Source organism: Protomyctophum bolini, assembly GCF_963924005.1.
Source record: "Protomyctophum bolini genome assembly, chromosome: 19".
NCBI lineage: Eukaryota > Metazoa > Chordata > Actinopteri > Myctophiformes > Myctophidae > Protomyctophum > Protomyctophum bolini.
In genome coordinates, this window is record NC_137880.1 from 23,056,205 (window position 1) to 23,074,644 (window position 18,440).

Here is an 18,440-nt window from a genome sequence, read left to right on the forward strand (position 1 = left end):
GAGTAGAAATAAAAGTATTGAAAACTGGAAATACTCCAATAAAGAAAACTGCTCCATCCTCCTCTGCCCCCCCAACATTATCCTATTTGCACCTCCTCAGTGTTTGTTTGCAAGAGGTAATTAGCAGAGGAAGTGGAGGGCCTCTGTCTCTCTCTCTCACACACACTGGGGTGGAAATGTCTTTTATTAGAGGGATGGAGAGGTGGTGCTGGCAAGGATGATGCCACCTGCTGCCCCTGACCACCAGGGAGACGAGAGAGAGAGAGAGAGAGAGAGAGTGAGAGAGAGAGAGCGTGTGTGCGTGCTGTAAATAAAAAGATGGCAGCCGTAACCACATTCACCCTCTGATGGGCCTCTTTTTTGGAGCGAAGATCTTCTCAAGATTGTCAGAATCGTACAACTTTAACTTTGACTTTTTGTTCTGATTTTTTTATTTTCAGTTTTGGACATAATGACACATATGGTTTCCACCCGACAGAGACTACATCAAAGTGACCACGGGGACAAGATAGCGAACACCTGCCTGCCTTCGGACCATGCAGGGCTGGGCAATTAACTGACATTTAGCACCTCTCTAACCCACTTAAACTAGCTCACGGAGGTTACTTGAATAACCAAGAAGCAGTAATTTTCCTTCATGCACATTTAAGTCATTCTAACCAATTCTAACCGGTAACGTGAGGCCAGTGCCAACAGAATGAACGATATAAGCAGAGAAGAAGAAGCGCTATCCGGCCGACCTGGTAGTGCATGTCCTCCATTGGCAGGGTCGCCCGCGGCTGTGTTCTGCCGATCTGACTATTAATCTAAAAAGAGGCATTACGTGGACTTGTGTAGATTGCAATTCCGACAACACAGTTCCTCGCGTCAACTCCATCGCTGCCCACCTACCTGCGTGAGGCGACTAGGCGGGTAGACGCGGTAGTAGAGGCAGGTCTTGTGCGCCAGCCTCAGCGCCTCCTTCAGGACGTGCTTGGTGTGGCGCTGGAAGGCGGGCAGGAGGAGGAAGTGGCAGAGGCGCGCGTGGTCCTCGTAGCGGTGCTGGCTGAAGTAGATGAAGTCCTCCACGTTGTAGTGGGAGCGGACGTACTCCATGTCCTGAGGGAGGAGCATGGGGATGGATGGAACGTTGTTGTCCACGTTAACTGTGTGTGAGACAGGCTATGGACCCCTATTTAATGGCATTTCTTTCTCTGAGACCCCAATGTATATTGTAAAAGCAATGTTAATTTGTTACAGACCAATAAGAGTCCATTTGGTTCCAAATTATCATTTAGCTGGGGACCCCCTGGACCACTCTTAAGAATCGGTGACTCAGAGGTAGGCCTAAACAAACATAACATTTATATGTTGGCTATTAAATTTTTTGCAGATATACAATTATTGTACATCTGCTTTTTATTTTACATTCTTGACATTTTAATTTCGAAAAATTGTGAAAAATTGTGAAATGTTTTGGAAACTAAGAAGTAGTGTTGGAAGTGTATTCAACCTTAACAGGTGTATAGAGGAATCTAATATGTTGAAAACTATTTTTGACTGGCCACCAACAATGCATAGGGCTTCAATTATATATATCCATCTTAAACCACAGCCACTATCATAACAGAAGATTTTTACAGTAGTGATTTGCAACCATTTTCATTTCAAGGACCCCCAGTTTGATATGCAACAGGGCTGTGTGTGTGTGTGTGTGTGTGTGACTGAAGCCCGACACACACCGGCTGCGTCCCCCGCGCGGCGCACACAGCCGCCTCCATTATTTTCAATGAACCTAACGCACACCGGCTCCGTCCGCCGCGCCGCGCCGCCCCGATAGAACACAGTTCTATTTTCCAGGCGGCGCCGCGCCGCGCAGCAACGCGCCGCAGACGGTCGCAGCCGGTGTGTGGTGGGCTACAGACAGAGAAGTGTCTGTATTAGAGATAGCCTGCACCTTTGACCCTAGCCTAGAGGAATCCTTTATGACCATATGGTCATTAAATACCAACCACTTCTACATACCATCTCAGAGCTGGGCTATAGGTGCAGACTATTTGTCTTTATATTTGGCAGCCTGGGGCAGTATATGCACAGACTGGTTGTTAGAGGGGTTTGATAGAAGGGGGCAGAAAGGCTGGCAAAGTATTGTGGTGTCTCTGCTATAATTGTGGGTGTGTGTGTGCGTACGTACGTGCGTTGCGTGTGTGTGAGGGGGCTCCTTCAACTACAACAATCAATTCTAAGGCTTTGGGAGAATATCCACTCAAATCTGACCTAACTAACCAATGAACAGTAAAAGCTTTTGTCAGAAAGCACACAATAATTCATAATAACTTTGTCTGCACTTCACCTCTTCATTTCGGATGATTAAAATCCCCACAATCTGGCTCTGCACTTCAGCAACAAAGGCTTGCACCGGTGTCCCATCCTGTGAAAATAATGTGACGGCTGAAATCAATCTGGCACGCCCATACCAAATCAAGCAAATATGGTCATACAACCAAACAAACGTATATGGAAATCATAGTTATAGGCCTATATGGAAAGACACACACACGCATGCACGCACACATAGGCCTACGCAACTTGCAAACTGTGTGTTGTATATTACATTATTAAAGTCTTTATTGATTTAATATACAAGATATATTAGTGATCCAAAACCTGAACCTGTGAACCATGAATTATATAATAAATAGAGCATCATGTCAAATTGGAATGAGTTTGGACGCGCACAGCCCGTGACAAACGCACTGTCAGCACACACTCACTGCTGTTTTGCAATACTGCATCTCCTCAGACTACTGTCCTGTCTGTCACTGTGGTCCGGACCGTGACACCATGATGAGTACATGCACGTTTATGTCTAGGCCTATAGAGCTCAGTGGTGTGCTGTGGATTTTTTTAACTAGCAGGGCTGACTTAGGGCTGACTTTGAACTAAATATCAGGTCAGGTCAGGTGTCGTAGTATATAATAGGCTTTGTCAACTACACCTGTTTTTCTGTCATAGACAATCAGAGCAGCATTGACCGACCAGCTGACAGACTAGCTGTCACAGGCATCTAAACATGTATTCACTCCTAATGTAAACTAATAAATATTAGGCTATAATAATACATGTGAAAAATATATGTTTTGTAAAGGCATGATGATATTTCCAAGTGTACAAGCAATTGAAATCGCGCAATTACAAACAATGTTGCCATTTAAACAGTGTGATGCATGAGCACATAGAGGATTTGCGCTGCCGGAATAGTTTCATGAGACATGACACATGGAGAGGCATTGGAGACTGCTGCAGCTGAAGAGTCACGTCTCCCAGCGTGGGTAGGCCGCCTACTGTAATCTACAGCAGGCCTATCTTTCTGGAGTTTTGTGCAATCTCCTCGTCTCGTCCTCGTTTAAGGATAAACCCGACGTCGCTCGCCTATACGTTGCGTTGATAAATGAGGGCCTTTCTGTTTCTGTATAGTGTAGGCATATACAGAATCTATCTATCTATCTATCTATCTATCTATCTATCTATCTATCTATCTATGGAATACTTTATTAACTGTTTGCAAAGTATTGCAAAGAGGATGTTTAATCAGTGCGTTTCCGTTGGGGTTCCAGAAGATAAAGGCATATAATGTGCTTGCAGTAACAGCAGCATAGGCCTGCCTGTCACTCAAGTCGGCCGTGGCCACGCCTCCATCCCCTTTTAAGGGAGAGGGAGGGACGCTACAGTGGAGCAACCACAGAACACAGTACAGGTTGCGGTGCCTCTTACTTTTTAATTCTTAATTCTGTTTCGAACAACACCAACGAAAATCTGGAATCAGGGAATATTTTAGTTTTAAATAGGCCTACCTATTTTTAAATTTTAATGAACCATTTCTAAACAGTATTCAGAAAACGAACCGTATTTCTGTGTTTAGAAAACCCATTTCTATATTTGACAAACAGTATTCAGAACACCGAACCATATTCTGAATACTGTTTGTCAAATATGAAATTATGAGAATTCAAATGGCCGTAAAATACACTGGCCAGTATAGATACTCGTGGTCAAATAAATCGTTGCTGCATTGGGCTTTTTGTGTTTTCGTAAATTAACACCATACTTGATCATACTACAGCGTCACACAAAAGCATCGAGTAGCAGATCTACAAGCTTGAAACGTAGCCCTGGAGTGACGGTTTTGAGCTTTTTATTCAACTATAAGTGAAAAAGGTGCTCAGCCAAATTTGCATTTGAGTTATTGTACTGGACTGGAGTAGGCCTACTTGCTTTTAGTAACACAAATGGACAATTACAAGAACATATTTTCCTTTTAATATTATCAATGCATTGCTGTTAAAAATGTTCAATAATAGCAAAAACAGCTAATCTACGAGCTCACAACCCATCGCATCATGACACATTGTGACCTTGTAGATCGGTTATTTTATCAATTATTTTGAATAAAAAATTATAAAAACAATATAAAAAATAGGACTTCAGTGAGTAATTCATAATTCATTTTGTAAGTTTGGATCCCAGCGGTCCCTTCCTAGAAACCTATAGCAGAGTCAAAAATACAATGAATTGGGGGTTCAGAGTATTGTTCAAGGACACTTCGACACTAACTCTGGTGGAGCCCGGGTTGAATTGGGGGTTCAGAGTATTGTTCAAGGACACTTCGACACTAACTCTGGTGGAGCCCGGGTTGAATTGGGGGTTCAGAGTATTGTTCAAGGACACTAACTCTGGTGGAGCCCGGGTTGAATTGGGGGTTCAGAGTATTGTTCAAGGACACTTCAACACTAACTCTGGTGGAGCCCGGGTTGAATTGGGGGTTCAGAGTATTGTTCAAGGACACTTCGACACTAACTCTGGTGGAGCCCGGGTTGAATTGGGGGTTCAGAGTATTGTTCAAGGACACTTCGACACTAACTCTGGTGGAGCCCGGGTTCGAACTGGGAACTTTGCGGTTCCCATCCGGCTGTTCTACCCCTGAGCTACTGCCGCCCCTGACTATCACTCCAGTAGTGGAGTGATAGTCCAAAAATACAAATACTAAAAGTAAAGTACAGATAATCAAACTGTTTTACTCAGTGGTGGAAAAAGTACTCACATGTTTTACTTAAGTACAAGTATAAATACTGCAATGTAGAAATACACAAGTAAAAGTAAAACAGTAAAAGTGCTGTTGGCTAGACCTCACTCTCACAGTAACTAACTAACTAAAAGTGCGAATGTCCCATTTCAGATGTTTTCAAATGTATAAAAAACTTTTGAAATGAGCAGATCTACAAGCTCACAATGCGTTGCGACGCATCAAAATCTACAAAGTAACCAGTATAACTAAAGTTTTCAAATAAATGTAGTGGAGTAAAAGTACAATAATGTGGGCTACTTAGTTTCTTGTCTTTACACCACTGAGTAAATGCACTCGGAATCTCTTCCACCTTATTTACCCCTTCTTCTGACACAGTGACAGCACCACTGAATCTACTGTTCATCCTGTGTTTTTCAATCTGTCTCTAAAATAAAAACGATGAATTATCTTATTATAATACAATCATTTTTACACAAACATAAGATTATTGGGACGCGATGGCACATTCAGGTCCAATGCTGTGGATGGATGGATACACAATGGAAACGGTTCCATTCTCGTTTGAGATGTAATTATGTGTCTTGGAACGGGTCGCAGCAGTGACAGCTGGGACGTCTGTCAGAATGGGAAAATCTGTTGAATCTGAATTCGTACCGATCTGTTTTGTTTGGCACGCGACACCCTGGTTGTGATGCACCCCCCACCTCCCGTGCGCGCACTAATCCAAAACAATCATGGAAATAATAGCTTAAATTAATTCATTGATAACAACACAAACCGGTGTGTGATGTTAAGAATTAAAGAGGTGTCGTTAGAATTTGAGTCGTTTTCGTCCTCGTGGAAATAAGCAACCGATTCCCTGTCAGTTACAATGAAAGGGAGCCTTTTAATAGTGATTGGTTTCAGCAGGGTGGGAAGAAGTCAAGCTAGACTGATCAACCACACTTTGGACATGGCGGTTACCATTATATGTAACTAAAAGGACCTTGGTTAAACTACTAGAGGTTCGGGCCACTACGCAGGCTTCACACCTACGTCACACTGCCAATATATTCCCAGATATGGAGATCTCTGTAACTGTCAGTCCTTGTCCCTTTTATGCCCATATGCAAATAATGTACATGCTAGTAGCGCTCGACCACGGGTTATTATCCACAATGACAAGGACGTCATCTGCTTTCCTAGTACTATTTTGAATGGTTGGCGTGAACAAATCGCTGAAGACTGACGCTTTGGCAACACCCATCCCAGAAACGGCTGTCGTGGGAAGGGCTTTCAGTCTGAATAATGAAGTGAAAGTGAGTGTCGGGGCTAGGATTTGTGCACATTCAGGATTTACAGTGTAGTGACTTATTGTATGTGTCATGGTGTACTGACCGGGTCTCTCCTGGCGTGACAGAACACATCCAGGTCCTCCAGCAGAGACTGGTGCATACTGAGCCTCTCCACCATGGCAGAGACAGCAGGCCTGTCTGCGCTCAGAGACTGGTGCATACTGAGCCTCTCCACCATGGCAGAGACAGCAGGCCTGTCTGTGCTCAGCGCTGGCCTCACCACCACACACCTGCAGAGGGCGCAGCAACAACAACATTGTTGGGGTTGTATTGTATATCTACCGGTATAATTGTGCCGAGCAGGGAGAGAAATGTAGCAGAGCCGAATGCCAAGATAAAATATGATATGCTCATTGAATTCTCATTCTATAATAAATATTTGTTCAATCTATTCTTATCTGACTGAAACGAGCTTTCTGCATGACGGTGACGATATGATAATGAATTTCCAATATAAAATTATGAAACAAATCAAGTTCTGATAAATTGTACGATTCAAGAGAAACTGCATGAGGATGATGTTTTTCATCATAGATAATATACATTGTGGTTTGTATGGAGGAAGGGCGCTCTCACTTCAGCAGCGCAGCGCGGTGGAAGATGTAGAGCTCCTGGTGCAGGGTGCTGGAGGGGTGTGGTGTCACCCGCACAAAGTTCTGTATGAGGGGGAACTCGGGGGTCAGCGTTGCCAGCGTGATCACACAGTAGTCCCTGTCCTGAGAGAGACAAGCAATTCGGCTCAAAATGAAAAGACTGGGAAAACCCATTAGAAGATCTGGCGTGGGAAGTGGTAGTCAACTTGGATTTTCGCTAACCAATAACAGTGGATTTGGTGACGCCGGTGTTCTCCACTGTTTTCTACCAGGGGAGGGGAGGTGGGGCGCCGGGGCAGGCGCTCAGAACGCTGAACCAATAGGATCACACATAGGCTGGGGCAGACTATATACAGCAGCAGTAATAATACATAAATAAAGTGTATAGTCTCTCAGTTGATTCGCCCAATTTCCAAATGCTTCCGTCGTACAGTCTGATGTGCAACGGAACAGGGGAAAATGTGAAGAAGCTATGCATCGGATGACCCACGTACATTTGTCAGTTGTTAAAGCATACCGTCGCTGTCGGGCAGAAACCTCTTATCTTCATATTGCAGCTTTTTGTCTTTTTTTCCCCGTAAATTAACGCCGTAATTGATCCTACTACAGAGTCACAGAAAATGATCAATAGTAGCAGATCTCGTGTTTCGAGCTTGTGGATCTGCTACTTTTGAATTTGAACCGTGAAAAGTAACAGTTTCCACCTGAACAGAGACGACATATAGCTTGGCGCTATTTTAAAGATATTTTAAAATGTAAATATAAACAGAAATGACAAATTGGCGACAGCTTCCACGGCTTTTGGGACGTGTAGTTGCAGACTCTACATAGCAATCGATGATTTTGGAATAGGTTAACAGGCTGGATGAGGAGACTTATGTTTGGGACCAAGTGTTTGACTGTACTCTGTTGCTGTTTGCATTTCTGTCTAATAAAGTATTCAATCAATCAATCAAAAGAAACCACCCGTCTGAGTGTGAATTATGATGTAATTCACGATGCATTATTCATTTAATGTGGCATACTGTATACGTAGAAGGGCCAGGACAGGAGTTTGTTCTTATGTTTGTGTAAGTAGCCCCGGCCTAAACAAAGACTGCCCTTGTCTCCGGGAACCGTATAAACTATCTTTTTACTCCACTACAATTATTTGAAAACTTTAATACCTTGTGGATTTAGCTTATTATTACAAAATACACAAACCACTTCAGCCCTATATATTTTGGTCTTTTGAAAATAGCAGATCTACAAGTTCTACAACCTTTTTTGGCTTTAATCCTTTTTAGCATACTTTTGTATAGAACTGTACTCTCTCTACTTTTTTTTGCAAACTGTTAAGTATTCAATCAATCAATCAATCACAAAAACAGTAACCGTGTACAGTGTACACAATGTGATACTTACGGGGAAGAGTGTGAATACATATGGGAGAAAGTCCACCGATCTGGAAGAGGCAAATGGGGAAACACAGAGGATAATGAGGATCAGTCGTGCAACACAAAAAAGAAACAAAAAAACAGCTGATCTACAAGCAAACAAACCTTCCCATACGCCTCTCGTCATTTTATGAATTATTAATATTCATAATCACACAGTTATGAATTATGACCTTTATCTGCTTGACCCAGTACATACAGTACATGTGGTGAGTCACTCATCTGCGTAAGCATAATTATACCCTTGATACCATGACCGTCATCAACTACTTTATCAGATAGGCTGACATCTGTGCGCACAATGATACGAGATGCATGTTCCATTCCTATTCATTCTGTTCTTGTCCCTGTGTCACACCGCCGCGCGACGGCACGTAAAAAAAAGAACCCAAAAGGCTTAAGTGAAAACATGCGTGTGTGCCAGTGTGGGCAGAGAGAAGCGAGAGGAAGCCAACATGGGAGAGATGAGATCACAGCCAACCTGACCACCGTCCCCCCATCCCCCCGTCCCCTCTTGGCGCACACACCATCCAAGTCCAACTTGCCGGCTTCAACTCGCTGTCACTTTAAGCACTGCACTCATTAATTATATGCTCATTCTCCGCGGGGAGCGTCTGAATTCCATATTCTCTAACAGCTGGGGAGTAGAGGGGGACTGTTGAGAGGAGCCCAGCAGGAGGGGGGGGGGGGGGGGGGGGGGGAGGGGAGGGAGGCCAAATAACAGTCACTCTCCTTTCTCCTCTTTTTTTTGTCGGGGTGACATATGACAGAGAAGGAAACTCTGGATGACTGCCACCACTGGCACTGTACGAGGATGTCCCCGAAATTAGGAAAGAAGTGAAAAAGCACTGTTGTTATAATTATTATAGCGTGTGTTGTTGTAACACAGGTCGTAGCACACTTTGTTTAATTTGACTTCACTTGACTGTGCAAATAACAACTCCCGGAATGGCTGCCAACCGTGTTCTACGTAGATGTGTCCAAAAATGCACGGAAAGGTCCGTTCACAGACTTTCAACCCGATGGCCCTATTTTGGGCATGCCTTTGGCCTAACTCATTATAGGGGACATTTGTAAAAAAAAAAATTAAAAAATAGCTGATCAATAGCTCACATCACAATGAGCTTGAGCACATGAGCTTGTAGATCAGCAATTTTTTCTGACGTATAAGGCAGTTATAGGACAAAGTATACAATTTACAAATTAAGGCATTTAGCAGACACTCTTAATCCAGAGCGATTTACAGTAAACAAGATAATGCTTCAATAATGGCAGCAAAGCCCATTGGGGATCGGGACTCGAACCCGCAATGTGCTGTAGGTGCCTGGACCGCTACGCCCTACTATCAACAAAGGCAGAATTTTGTTTTTGCATTTGGTGCCATCTGTCTTTTTTATTTTTATTTTTTAAGAGCAGGTATATGGCCTTTTTTGAATGGTGAATCTCTCACTTTGGAACACATCTCTTCAAAGACACTACACATGCAAATCAGCTATAAGTGATGCAAATTCGCCACAAAGGAATTAATTATACACCACAAATTTAAATAGCGAGCCACTTTACTATGAATGGATGAATTCCATGGGTGAAAATGCATTGGTTATCCGTTTGGTCCCACACCACTTTTACCCTATTTTCAAAGATTTAAAAACAAAAAAGCCAAATGCAGATCTACAAGTTCAAAATGCTTTATGAGCCTGTAGATCTGCTATCGTTAAGACGTTTTTTTTTTTTTTTAATGACATGCTACGCGAGCCAGGGTTAACGGGTTAATTAAGTAACTTCCCCAAAGACTACTGATGACCTTTTTAACCACTTAAAGCCCATATGGGTGACCGGAGTACCTCAGGGCTCTGTACTAGTGTATTTTCTGCTTTCTGCGATTGTGGGGAATGCTTTTTCGGAAAATAGCCAATCGACAAGCTCACAAAGTTTGATTCTGTGTTTTCTTCTCCTTTTGTTTTATGATTCACCAGGATCAAGCCTGGCTGGCTTGATTCTACGCTTAAAATTATCGAGGAAAATAAATCTCTATGGGAATGGGGAGGCTTGGATGAATGGGCTTTGGGTAGGTGGAACCAGAAAATGCCCGCTACTGCTATGCTCTATATATAATTTATTCCATGCACGTGACGTGACCGCACGGTGACCTTACCGCATTTCGTAGCTCTTGTCGATGACAAACAGCCGAATGCAGAAGGCGTTGGGTTGCTTTGGGCTCCCGCTCCGCCCACTGGCACTGGGCACGTCGGCAGCATGTGTGTTCTCTTGCTGAAACGAGAGCAGTGTTATTAATTAGTGCACCGGTGCCAACCGAAAGATAAAGCTCAGTGCTTCCCCCCGCAAAGACCGGCGACCGCCAACTGCTTTTTAGTGTGTCTGAAATGTCAAGGTCATCTGAGATTAACTCCCAAATCATTTCTTTCTCGAGTAACTCAACCACTCGTGCTCTTAGCTGATCTTCGGCTTTGTGCGACACAGCAGGGGATGTAGAGCATTGGTTCTCAAATTGGGGTACAGGGCCCCTTGGGAGGGAGGGGGGGGGGGCATATATGAACAAGGATTTTGACCAGTTTATCCATTTATATGTTGGCTATACAAACAACCTACAAGCTCCTGCTATCTTTTATGGGGCACTAGCCATCCTATGTCCAGCTTTGTCCTAACACAAACATTGAATGCCACTGACAATGAATGGCCAGTTTTGACAAACATTGAAGATGAAGGTGAGGACGCAAATTCTGATTGGCCGGAATGAGATGATGATATACAATGATAAGAGCGCCCCTCACTTCACCCGGGTGTGATTTTTTTTTACATGTTTGATTATCGAAAATGTCATTTAAAAATCACAACCTTGTGAAGTGAGGGGCGCTCTTATCATTATACATACATCATCTCATGAACAACTGAATTTATGTGATTGGTTAGCCGATTTGCTCTTCTACATTTTCCAACATTAACTGTCAATGGCAGTTAATGTTTGTGTCGCCACAAATTACATCATATTTGAGGCACATATGACCTAATTTCTCCTTTCATTGTCAATGGTAAATATGCGACGTGTGGGGACAAAAGCTGTATGTATATAGTATATATAAAAAAAACATACATCTTGTCTTCTGGGGGAGCTAGGGTCCCTCTGGCACAAAATGTTTTCAGATGGTGGTCTGCAGCCATATTCATATAAAGCCCACCACACACCGGCTGCGTCCGCCGCGCGGCGGACACAGCCACCTCCATTATTTTCAATGAACCTATCGCACACCGACTCCGTCCGCCGCGTCGCGCTGCGTCGCCTGGCGCGCCGATAGAACACAGTTCTATTTTCCAGGCAGCGCCGCGCGGCAACGCGTCGCGCCGCAGACGGTGTGTGATGGGCTTCAGAGGTTTTTAACGAAACCCTTTGAGAAGCACTGATGTAGAGAAAACGGTATTATTTTTTTACCTCAGCTGTCTCACTTGGTGGAGAGACAAGGACCTCGTCTTCTGTCCAACTTGGTGGTGAGACATGCATGACCTCTCCTTGCTCTGAGGGTTTTTTACCTTGTTCCGCCTCCAGAAGCAAGAAAACAAAAGAATAAAATAAAATAATCACACTTGTGCGAAGTGAGGGACACTCTTATCTTCATACATCATCACATTCCGTGCTCAGCCAATCAAATTATCACAAATGTGGTACACACAGACACACAAAGCTGGGCATAGAAGGGCCTTCAAAAATACTCTAGTGTGAAGGGCCATACTCCTTTAAAGATGGAGTGCCCCTAAAACATGATCATCAAGTACTGAGTATGATTATACAAGGAGGAAGATTTCTTTCAAAAAAGTCTACAGAAAGTGTTCAAATTACGGTATGTTTTTATGTGGCCACACCCACCAGTTCATTAAGTATGGACCGATTCCGTAACGGGTCTCATGGTCGCAGTCTACGTATTTCCTGTAGGCAGAGACGACACATCTGCGATTTCCCCGCACCAAGCTTCTACTACAGTGAATGGAAAAGTGACTGATGTTAGTCTGCCTCAAACATTACTCTTTTACCTGCTTTTTACTAACACTAACATTACAAAGATGCCCAGAACATCGGGATGAACCTGTGTAGTTTATGGCTGCTCCAACAGTAGTGGCAACATAAAAAAAACTGGAAAAAAACGGAATATCAAAATATCTATCTATCAACCAATCTTTCTGTTTTAGGAACACAAGGCTGCTGTACTTTATACCTCATACTTTAATGCTTAGTATATGAGGTATAAAGTAAAGATTGGGTATGGGTAAGACTGACGTTATGTATCTTTCCGCCTACAGGAAATACGTAGGCTGCGACCATGAGACCCGTTACGGAATCGGTCCATACCTGGTTTTCACCTTTGCACAACCTACCTGAACATAAGCCTCGCCACAGCTGTTGTTGTATGATAATGGGGACGGGTTAGGGTTATGATGTCACTAAAATGGTGTTATTTCAATTGGGCCTTTTGACTCAAAGGCTTCAGCTTTCAGGAAGAAACCAAAAATACAAAGGGAATTCATATTTGAATATTATAACCACACCCGGGGGTTAAGTAGAGTAAATTGTTAACTCCATAGACACATGCAAAACAGAAAAAGTACAAAAATCACGGCACTCCGTCTTTAAACATACATCGTAATCTAAACAAACATTAAAGGTCCATAGACTTGGCTGCCACATGACGTCATGTTTAGTGCTATAAACAAACTCTAAAGGTCCATAGCTTCATAAGGAACAAATGCCTGATTTTATTTTTAACAAAGTTAATATGAATGGCATATCACAAAACAAATGGCACATCACATTATGCAGTGGATTTTATTCTATCCAAATTACTATATTTTACTTTGTTTATCTAGTGGATACTGGGTATTTAAGACTAGTAGACCTGTTCTGTTGCATGTTGTCTGTGATTTCCTGCTGCTGATTGGTCACTCTGAGGAGGGTGCTCAGATGCATCCCCTCGCATCAAGGATTCTTCAGTTTGTTCTTCCTCTTCATCTGACACCTTTAACAAAATCAAATCAAACGGTAATTGATTTTAGGAAAATATTACTTGAAAATCATAGATCAATAATAATACAACTATTGTTGCTGTTGGCCAGAAACCTTTTATCTTCATATTCTAACTTTTTGTCTTTTTTAAATTTGTATTAATGCTCTACCTCTACTTGAATATACTAGTGTCACAGTACGCAACCATCATAAGTAGTAGATCCAAATGCTGTGTGAAGCGACACATTTTGAGCTTGCAGATCTGCTACTTTTGTTATTTTTGAATTTGAATCCTGAAAAGTAACAGTTTTGGACATAACATAATGACGTTTTTGACAGGGAGGATTTAAAGAGAAGCCAGTCTCCTCTAATCCTGCACTGATTTCTCACTTTGTGTATGTTGGCGACCCCAAGTGGCAAAGAGAGGTAACTGTTTTGATAATCACCACTGGTAGAACTTGAACCCAGAATATCATTCTTAAATATCCTTCTTGATTAAAATATCAGCATTTTACGTACATGATTCTGATTGATAAAACAAGATTCTCATTGATAAAACACATATGTGCATACAAATCTGGCATTGCACAGCTTTGAAGGACTAGGGTATCACTTTTGTCAAACAGTGAGCAGCGCATGAAAAATAACATTGTGGGCCTTTGTTAGGCACATTTAATACAACACATTAGCCCCTAATAGCCTAACTTACATGCCAGTTATGTCTAAGACATACGTATATTACTGTGTACATTCAAAGGGATATTGTATTTGTATGGTTATACTAGTTGTTGTAAATTAGCTTTTTAGACCTTTTCTGCTGGGTCCCGTGGAGCAGAGACTTGGGTATCTGTGGAGATGCCACCATCAGATCGGTCGCCCCGAGGAGCGTGTTTAGAAGTCCTGTCCTGGTGTGGCTGCTGCTTGTACAGACCATGTTTAGACAAGTCCTGGTGTGGCTGCTGCTTGTACAGACCGTCAAACACGCTGAGTTCAAAGCTCTCGTTCAGCAGGTCAAAATCAATGTCTCCACTGACACTGATGAAACCAACAGCAATGCCACCACTCTGTGAGCACAGACAGCAGCGTTTATTTACACAAACATGCTCGCTATATCACGATGTATCATGTAACGCTAAACACTGGTGTGACACTATAGTGTGACGACAGCAACCGACAGGGCCTGGTTGACAGGGGATGAATTTATACATTTCTTGCCACCTTTAAATCTTAAATCTCAACTCTAGGTTACTCTGTATGTTTCTTTGGCTAATAGGTCGAATAATCAAGCTCAGGATCAAAACTCTCACAACATAAAAGTAGACCTATCGGACCTGGCCTTCACTATATTAACACAAATCTATGTTTTACCGTTGTTACATACTCCATTATCACATAATTATCACATTAAAACAATAATTAATGGTATTTTTCTTCAGGAAAAGTGGACTAGGCCAAAAACAAGCCCCTCTGGAGTAAATGTTGTTGCACTGTCCGCGGTTTGTTTCCCTGAGCGGTGGACATAATTTCAGTACAAAAAGCTTCAAAACGCCACAGATGTCTGGACACAATATGTTCAGTGAGAGCATGTCTTGGCCAACGCCGCAGCTCCCATCTACCATATGCTGCACATGAACACATGTCAGCTTCAGGAGGAGGAGGAGGAGGAGGAGGGGGGGGGGGGTTGTCTGTCATCTCTCTGGTCCTGAGGGAATGTGCCACAGCGGGAGCATTTCTGACAGGGCCAGGCGAAAGCATCTGCAGTGCTATATAGGGCTGTCGCGATTACAAATGGGTTGACGATTAATTGTCACACAAATAATTGCGATTAACGATTTAACTGCGTTTGTGGCATTGAACGTTGGAACATTATGGATAAATAATAAATTTCTGTTTGCATGGTAATCAAAAAATATGATATTCATTACTTAAATTTAATTTCTTATACTAAAAGGTTTAAAAAGCTGAATAGCTGATCTACAACACATCACTTTGTGACATGTTGTAAGCTTGTAGATCAGCTATTTTCAGCCAGTCTTTCAACATGGAAACGATTATGACTATTGACAAAATAATTACGATTATCTCAACAAATTGCAATTAGACGATTATGTAATAATTGTGACAGTCCTATGCAGTGCCACTATTCATGTTTTTTTCTTATTATTCTTTTATTTTTGTTTATTTTTTACATTGCACTTAGAATTGATCATGACCACTATTATTATCATGTTATATTGTTGTTGTCTTTGCCCCACCTGTCTGTCCAACCTAACATGTTGCTGTTTTTTACCCATCTGAGTGAGTGAGTGCCAAATAAACCCCTCTTGATTCTCTTGACTCAAACCCTTGGTCCATTTGGTTCCTAACTACACTACAGTATCAATCATTTGCCCATGGCCCCTCTGGAACCCCCTGACCCGAACCCTGGCGTTTACAACCGCTGTCTTGAACCGACCTCACAAACGGCTGCGTGGTTTAAGTGGTCCTGGCTCTGGATGAGTTCAGCCAGGTAGAAGGGACCCCAGGACGCTGACAGCTCCTTGCTCTGCTCTGTGAATATGTGTGTGAGGTCATCGTGGTCTTCCACCCTGCAAAATAAAATGATATAGGCTGCATCATGAACTTCACACCCTGGGAAGTCAAAGCCGATTCTGCCACTTTTCGCAAGTCGCACAGTAAAATCCCCAGTGCTAATTTGTCCATTGATAGTGTACAAATGCAACCAAATGGACCTACATTTGTAGTCTCTCAGAAGTGTATAGTTTTTAGTCTTTGATTATTTTCTACATTTATTTCAATAGTACAGTGGAGACTGACAGGAAAAAGGGGGGGAGTCGGGGAGTGACTAGTCTCGCGTAGACTAGTCTCGCAATTTTCAAATGCTTCCGTCATACATTCTGGAGCAAGGCAGCTCTGATCATGAGTAAAATATAAAGCGGAAGGGAAGCCTCCTCCCCACTTATGTTTTGTCTTTACAGTCGCGCAAATGTATCCTAATATAAACAGAAATCATCTAAGCATATAGCTTGTTGCTTAGTAGAAATGGAAATAAAATAATAAATACATAAGCTCTAAAGATATCGGGAGGTGTAGTTCCAGACTATATATAGCATTCGGAGATTGTGGGAGTGACACATGTACACAGCCAAGGTCTGTCTGGCTCAGGAATCAAGCCCGGGACTCATTGTCAGGCTGTGCTGATGGCTGAGTGCATGGCAAAACATTGGAGCTTGCACAAAAACAATCATTTCACCCACAGTTTTACATGTGAAAACCTGTGATGTTACAATAAAGGTGCTTCTGATTCTGAAACATTGGTGTGGACATAAATTAGCTATGTGCGAGGACCGTTTTTATTTCGGGTTACTCTTACTTTTTAAACTTTTTAACATGGAAATGATTATGACGATTATGATGATTATTCAAAAAATAATTGTGATTATCTCATTATGTAATAATTGTGCCGCCTACCTGGCTCTGTGGACATGAAGCGTGGGACAGTGTGTGTGACTACATATACCTGGCTCTGTGGACATGAAGCGTGGGACAGTGTGTGTGACTACATATACCTGGCTCTGTGGACATGAAGCGCGGGACAGTGTGTGTGTCTATACCTGGCTCTGTGGACATGAAGCGCGGGACAGTGTGTGTGTCTATACCTGGCTCTGCGGACATGAAGCGCGGGACAGTGTGTGTGTCTGTGGCAGACGAAGGCGAGGCACTGAGGGCCGGGGTCCCGGATACGCTTCATCGGCACAAAAAGCTCATCCAGCGCAGGCTCTGCAACAAGGTTATTATAGTTAAATAAAATTGACGAAATAACGAAAACTATAAAACTAAAACATTTTCGTTAACGAAACTAAATAAAAACTATAATAAAAACACAAAAAATTTAAACTAACTGAAACTGTGTTATGTTTATACAAAACTAACAAAAACACCTGAAAGTATAGACAAAATGCCCTTCGTTTGAGTTTTTTATTACACAATAGGCCTACTTATTTCCTCTACTCTTACTCTTACTTACATTTTAGAATCCTGCACCTGACAAATAACCCAAAGTATTAAAAACTAACACTAAAACTAATAAAAAACTAAAACAAAAACTAAGCGTTGTTACAAAAATAAAAACTAGCAAACCCGCTCTAAAAACGAATTAAAAGTAACTGAATTAGGTAAAAGAATGACTAAACTATAATGAAAAATTCTTCAGGTGTCAAAACGGGTGAAACTCTCAAGGCCTTTTCAAATAAACAGAGTGTTTAACGGTAAACTGAAATTAAATGTGTTGAGAGTGACAACAATTTTATCCAATCAGGAGAGATAACCGATTTATCAGCTTCAATTTTCATAGTGTTCCACGACCAATTTCACACGTTTATCCTGTGTCCTGCATGAGTTCCCTCTCCTTATTGGATGCAATCGGTATCCCAACCTAAAATCTTGTTTAGTAACAAGGCAGAGAGACAGGGAGACCCCTATACTGAACAAACACTCAGGTACACGGTAGAATATAATTGTTCACCTAAGCGGCTGATGTTTGGGCTGACCAGACAGATATATTGCAGCTCTGTGACGACATTGAAAACAGCCCTGTGAAGACATGGGTGAAGCATGTTTATTTAACGACAAGGATCAGTATTCTATGATTAGCAATTCCAACATTGCATCATATGATTATACTCAATGAATTGAGAATTCCCTGCTCATAATGTGCAATAGAAACCAGTGGTGGAAAGTAACTAGTATCAATTACTATACTAAGTAAGTATACTTTTTGACAGACTTTTACTTTTTACTCCACTAAATTATTTAACAACTGTAGTCATTAGTTACTTTGTATATTTTGATTATTATTACAAAATGTAAATTAACCACTTCAGCCATATATGCTTTGGCTATTTTAATATAGCAGATGTACAAGCTCACAAAGTGTCACTTTGAAACGCATTGTCAGCTTATCTATATTGGCTATTTTCAAAAGATTGTTTTTTCTATACA

The 18,440-nt window shown here is 42.0% G+C and overlaps 1 protein-coding gene across 1 annotated transcript in view; it reads right to left on the reverse strand.

Annotated features, from left to right (window-relative positions):
• The window catches only part of cfap61 (cilia and flagella associated protein 61), a 48,298-nt gene that overhangs the window by 25,684 nt on the left and 4,174 nt on the right, over positions 1–18,440 (reverse strand). The window contains exons 5-14 of the mRNA XM_080791430.1: positions 17,965–18,032; positions 17,099–17,219; positions 15,895–16,027; positions 14,279–14,503; positions 10,584–10,699; positions 8,397–8,436; positions 6,976–7,115; positions 6,443–6,629; positions 2,333–2,410; positions 892–1,098 (exon numbers count right to left, since the gene is read on the reverse strand). Of these exons, the coding sequence (XP_080647556.1) occupies positions 892–1,098; positions 2,333–2,410; positions 6,443–6,629; positions 6,976–7,115; positions 8,397–8,436; positions 10,584–10,699; positions 14,279–14,503; positions 15,895–16,027; positions 17,099–17,219; positions 17,965–18,032 (1,315 nt within the window). The remainder of the gene's footprint in view (positions 1–891; positions 1,099–2,332; positions 2,411–6,442; positions 6,630–6,975; positions 7,116–8,396; positions 8,437–10,583; positions 10,700–14,278; positions 14,504–15,894; positions 16,028–17,098; positions 17,220–17,964; positions 18,033–18,440) is intronic.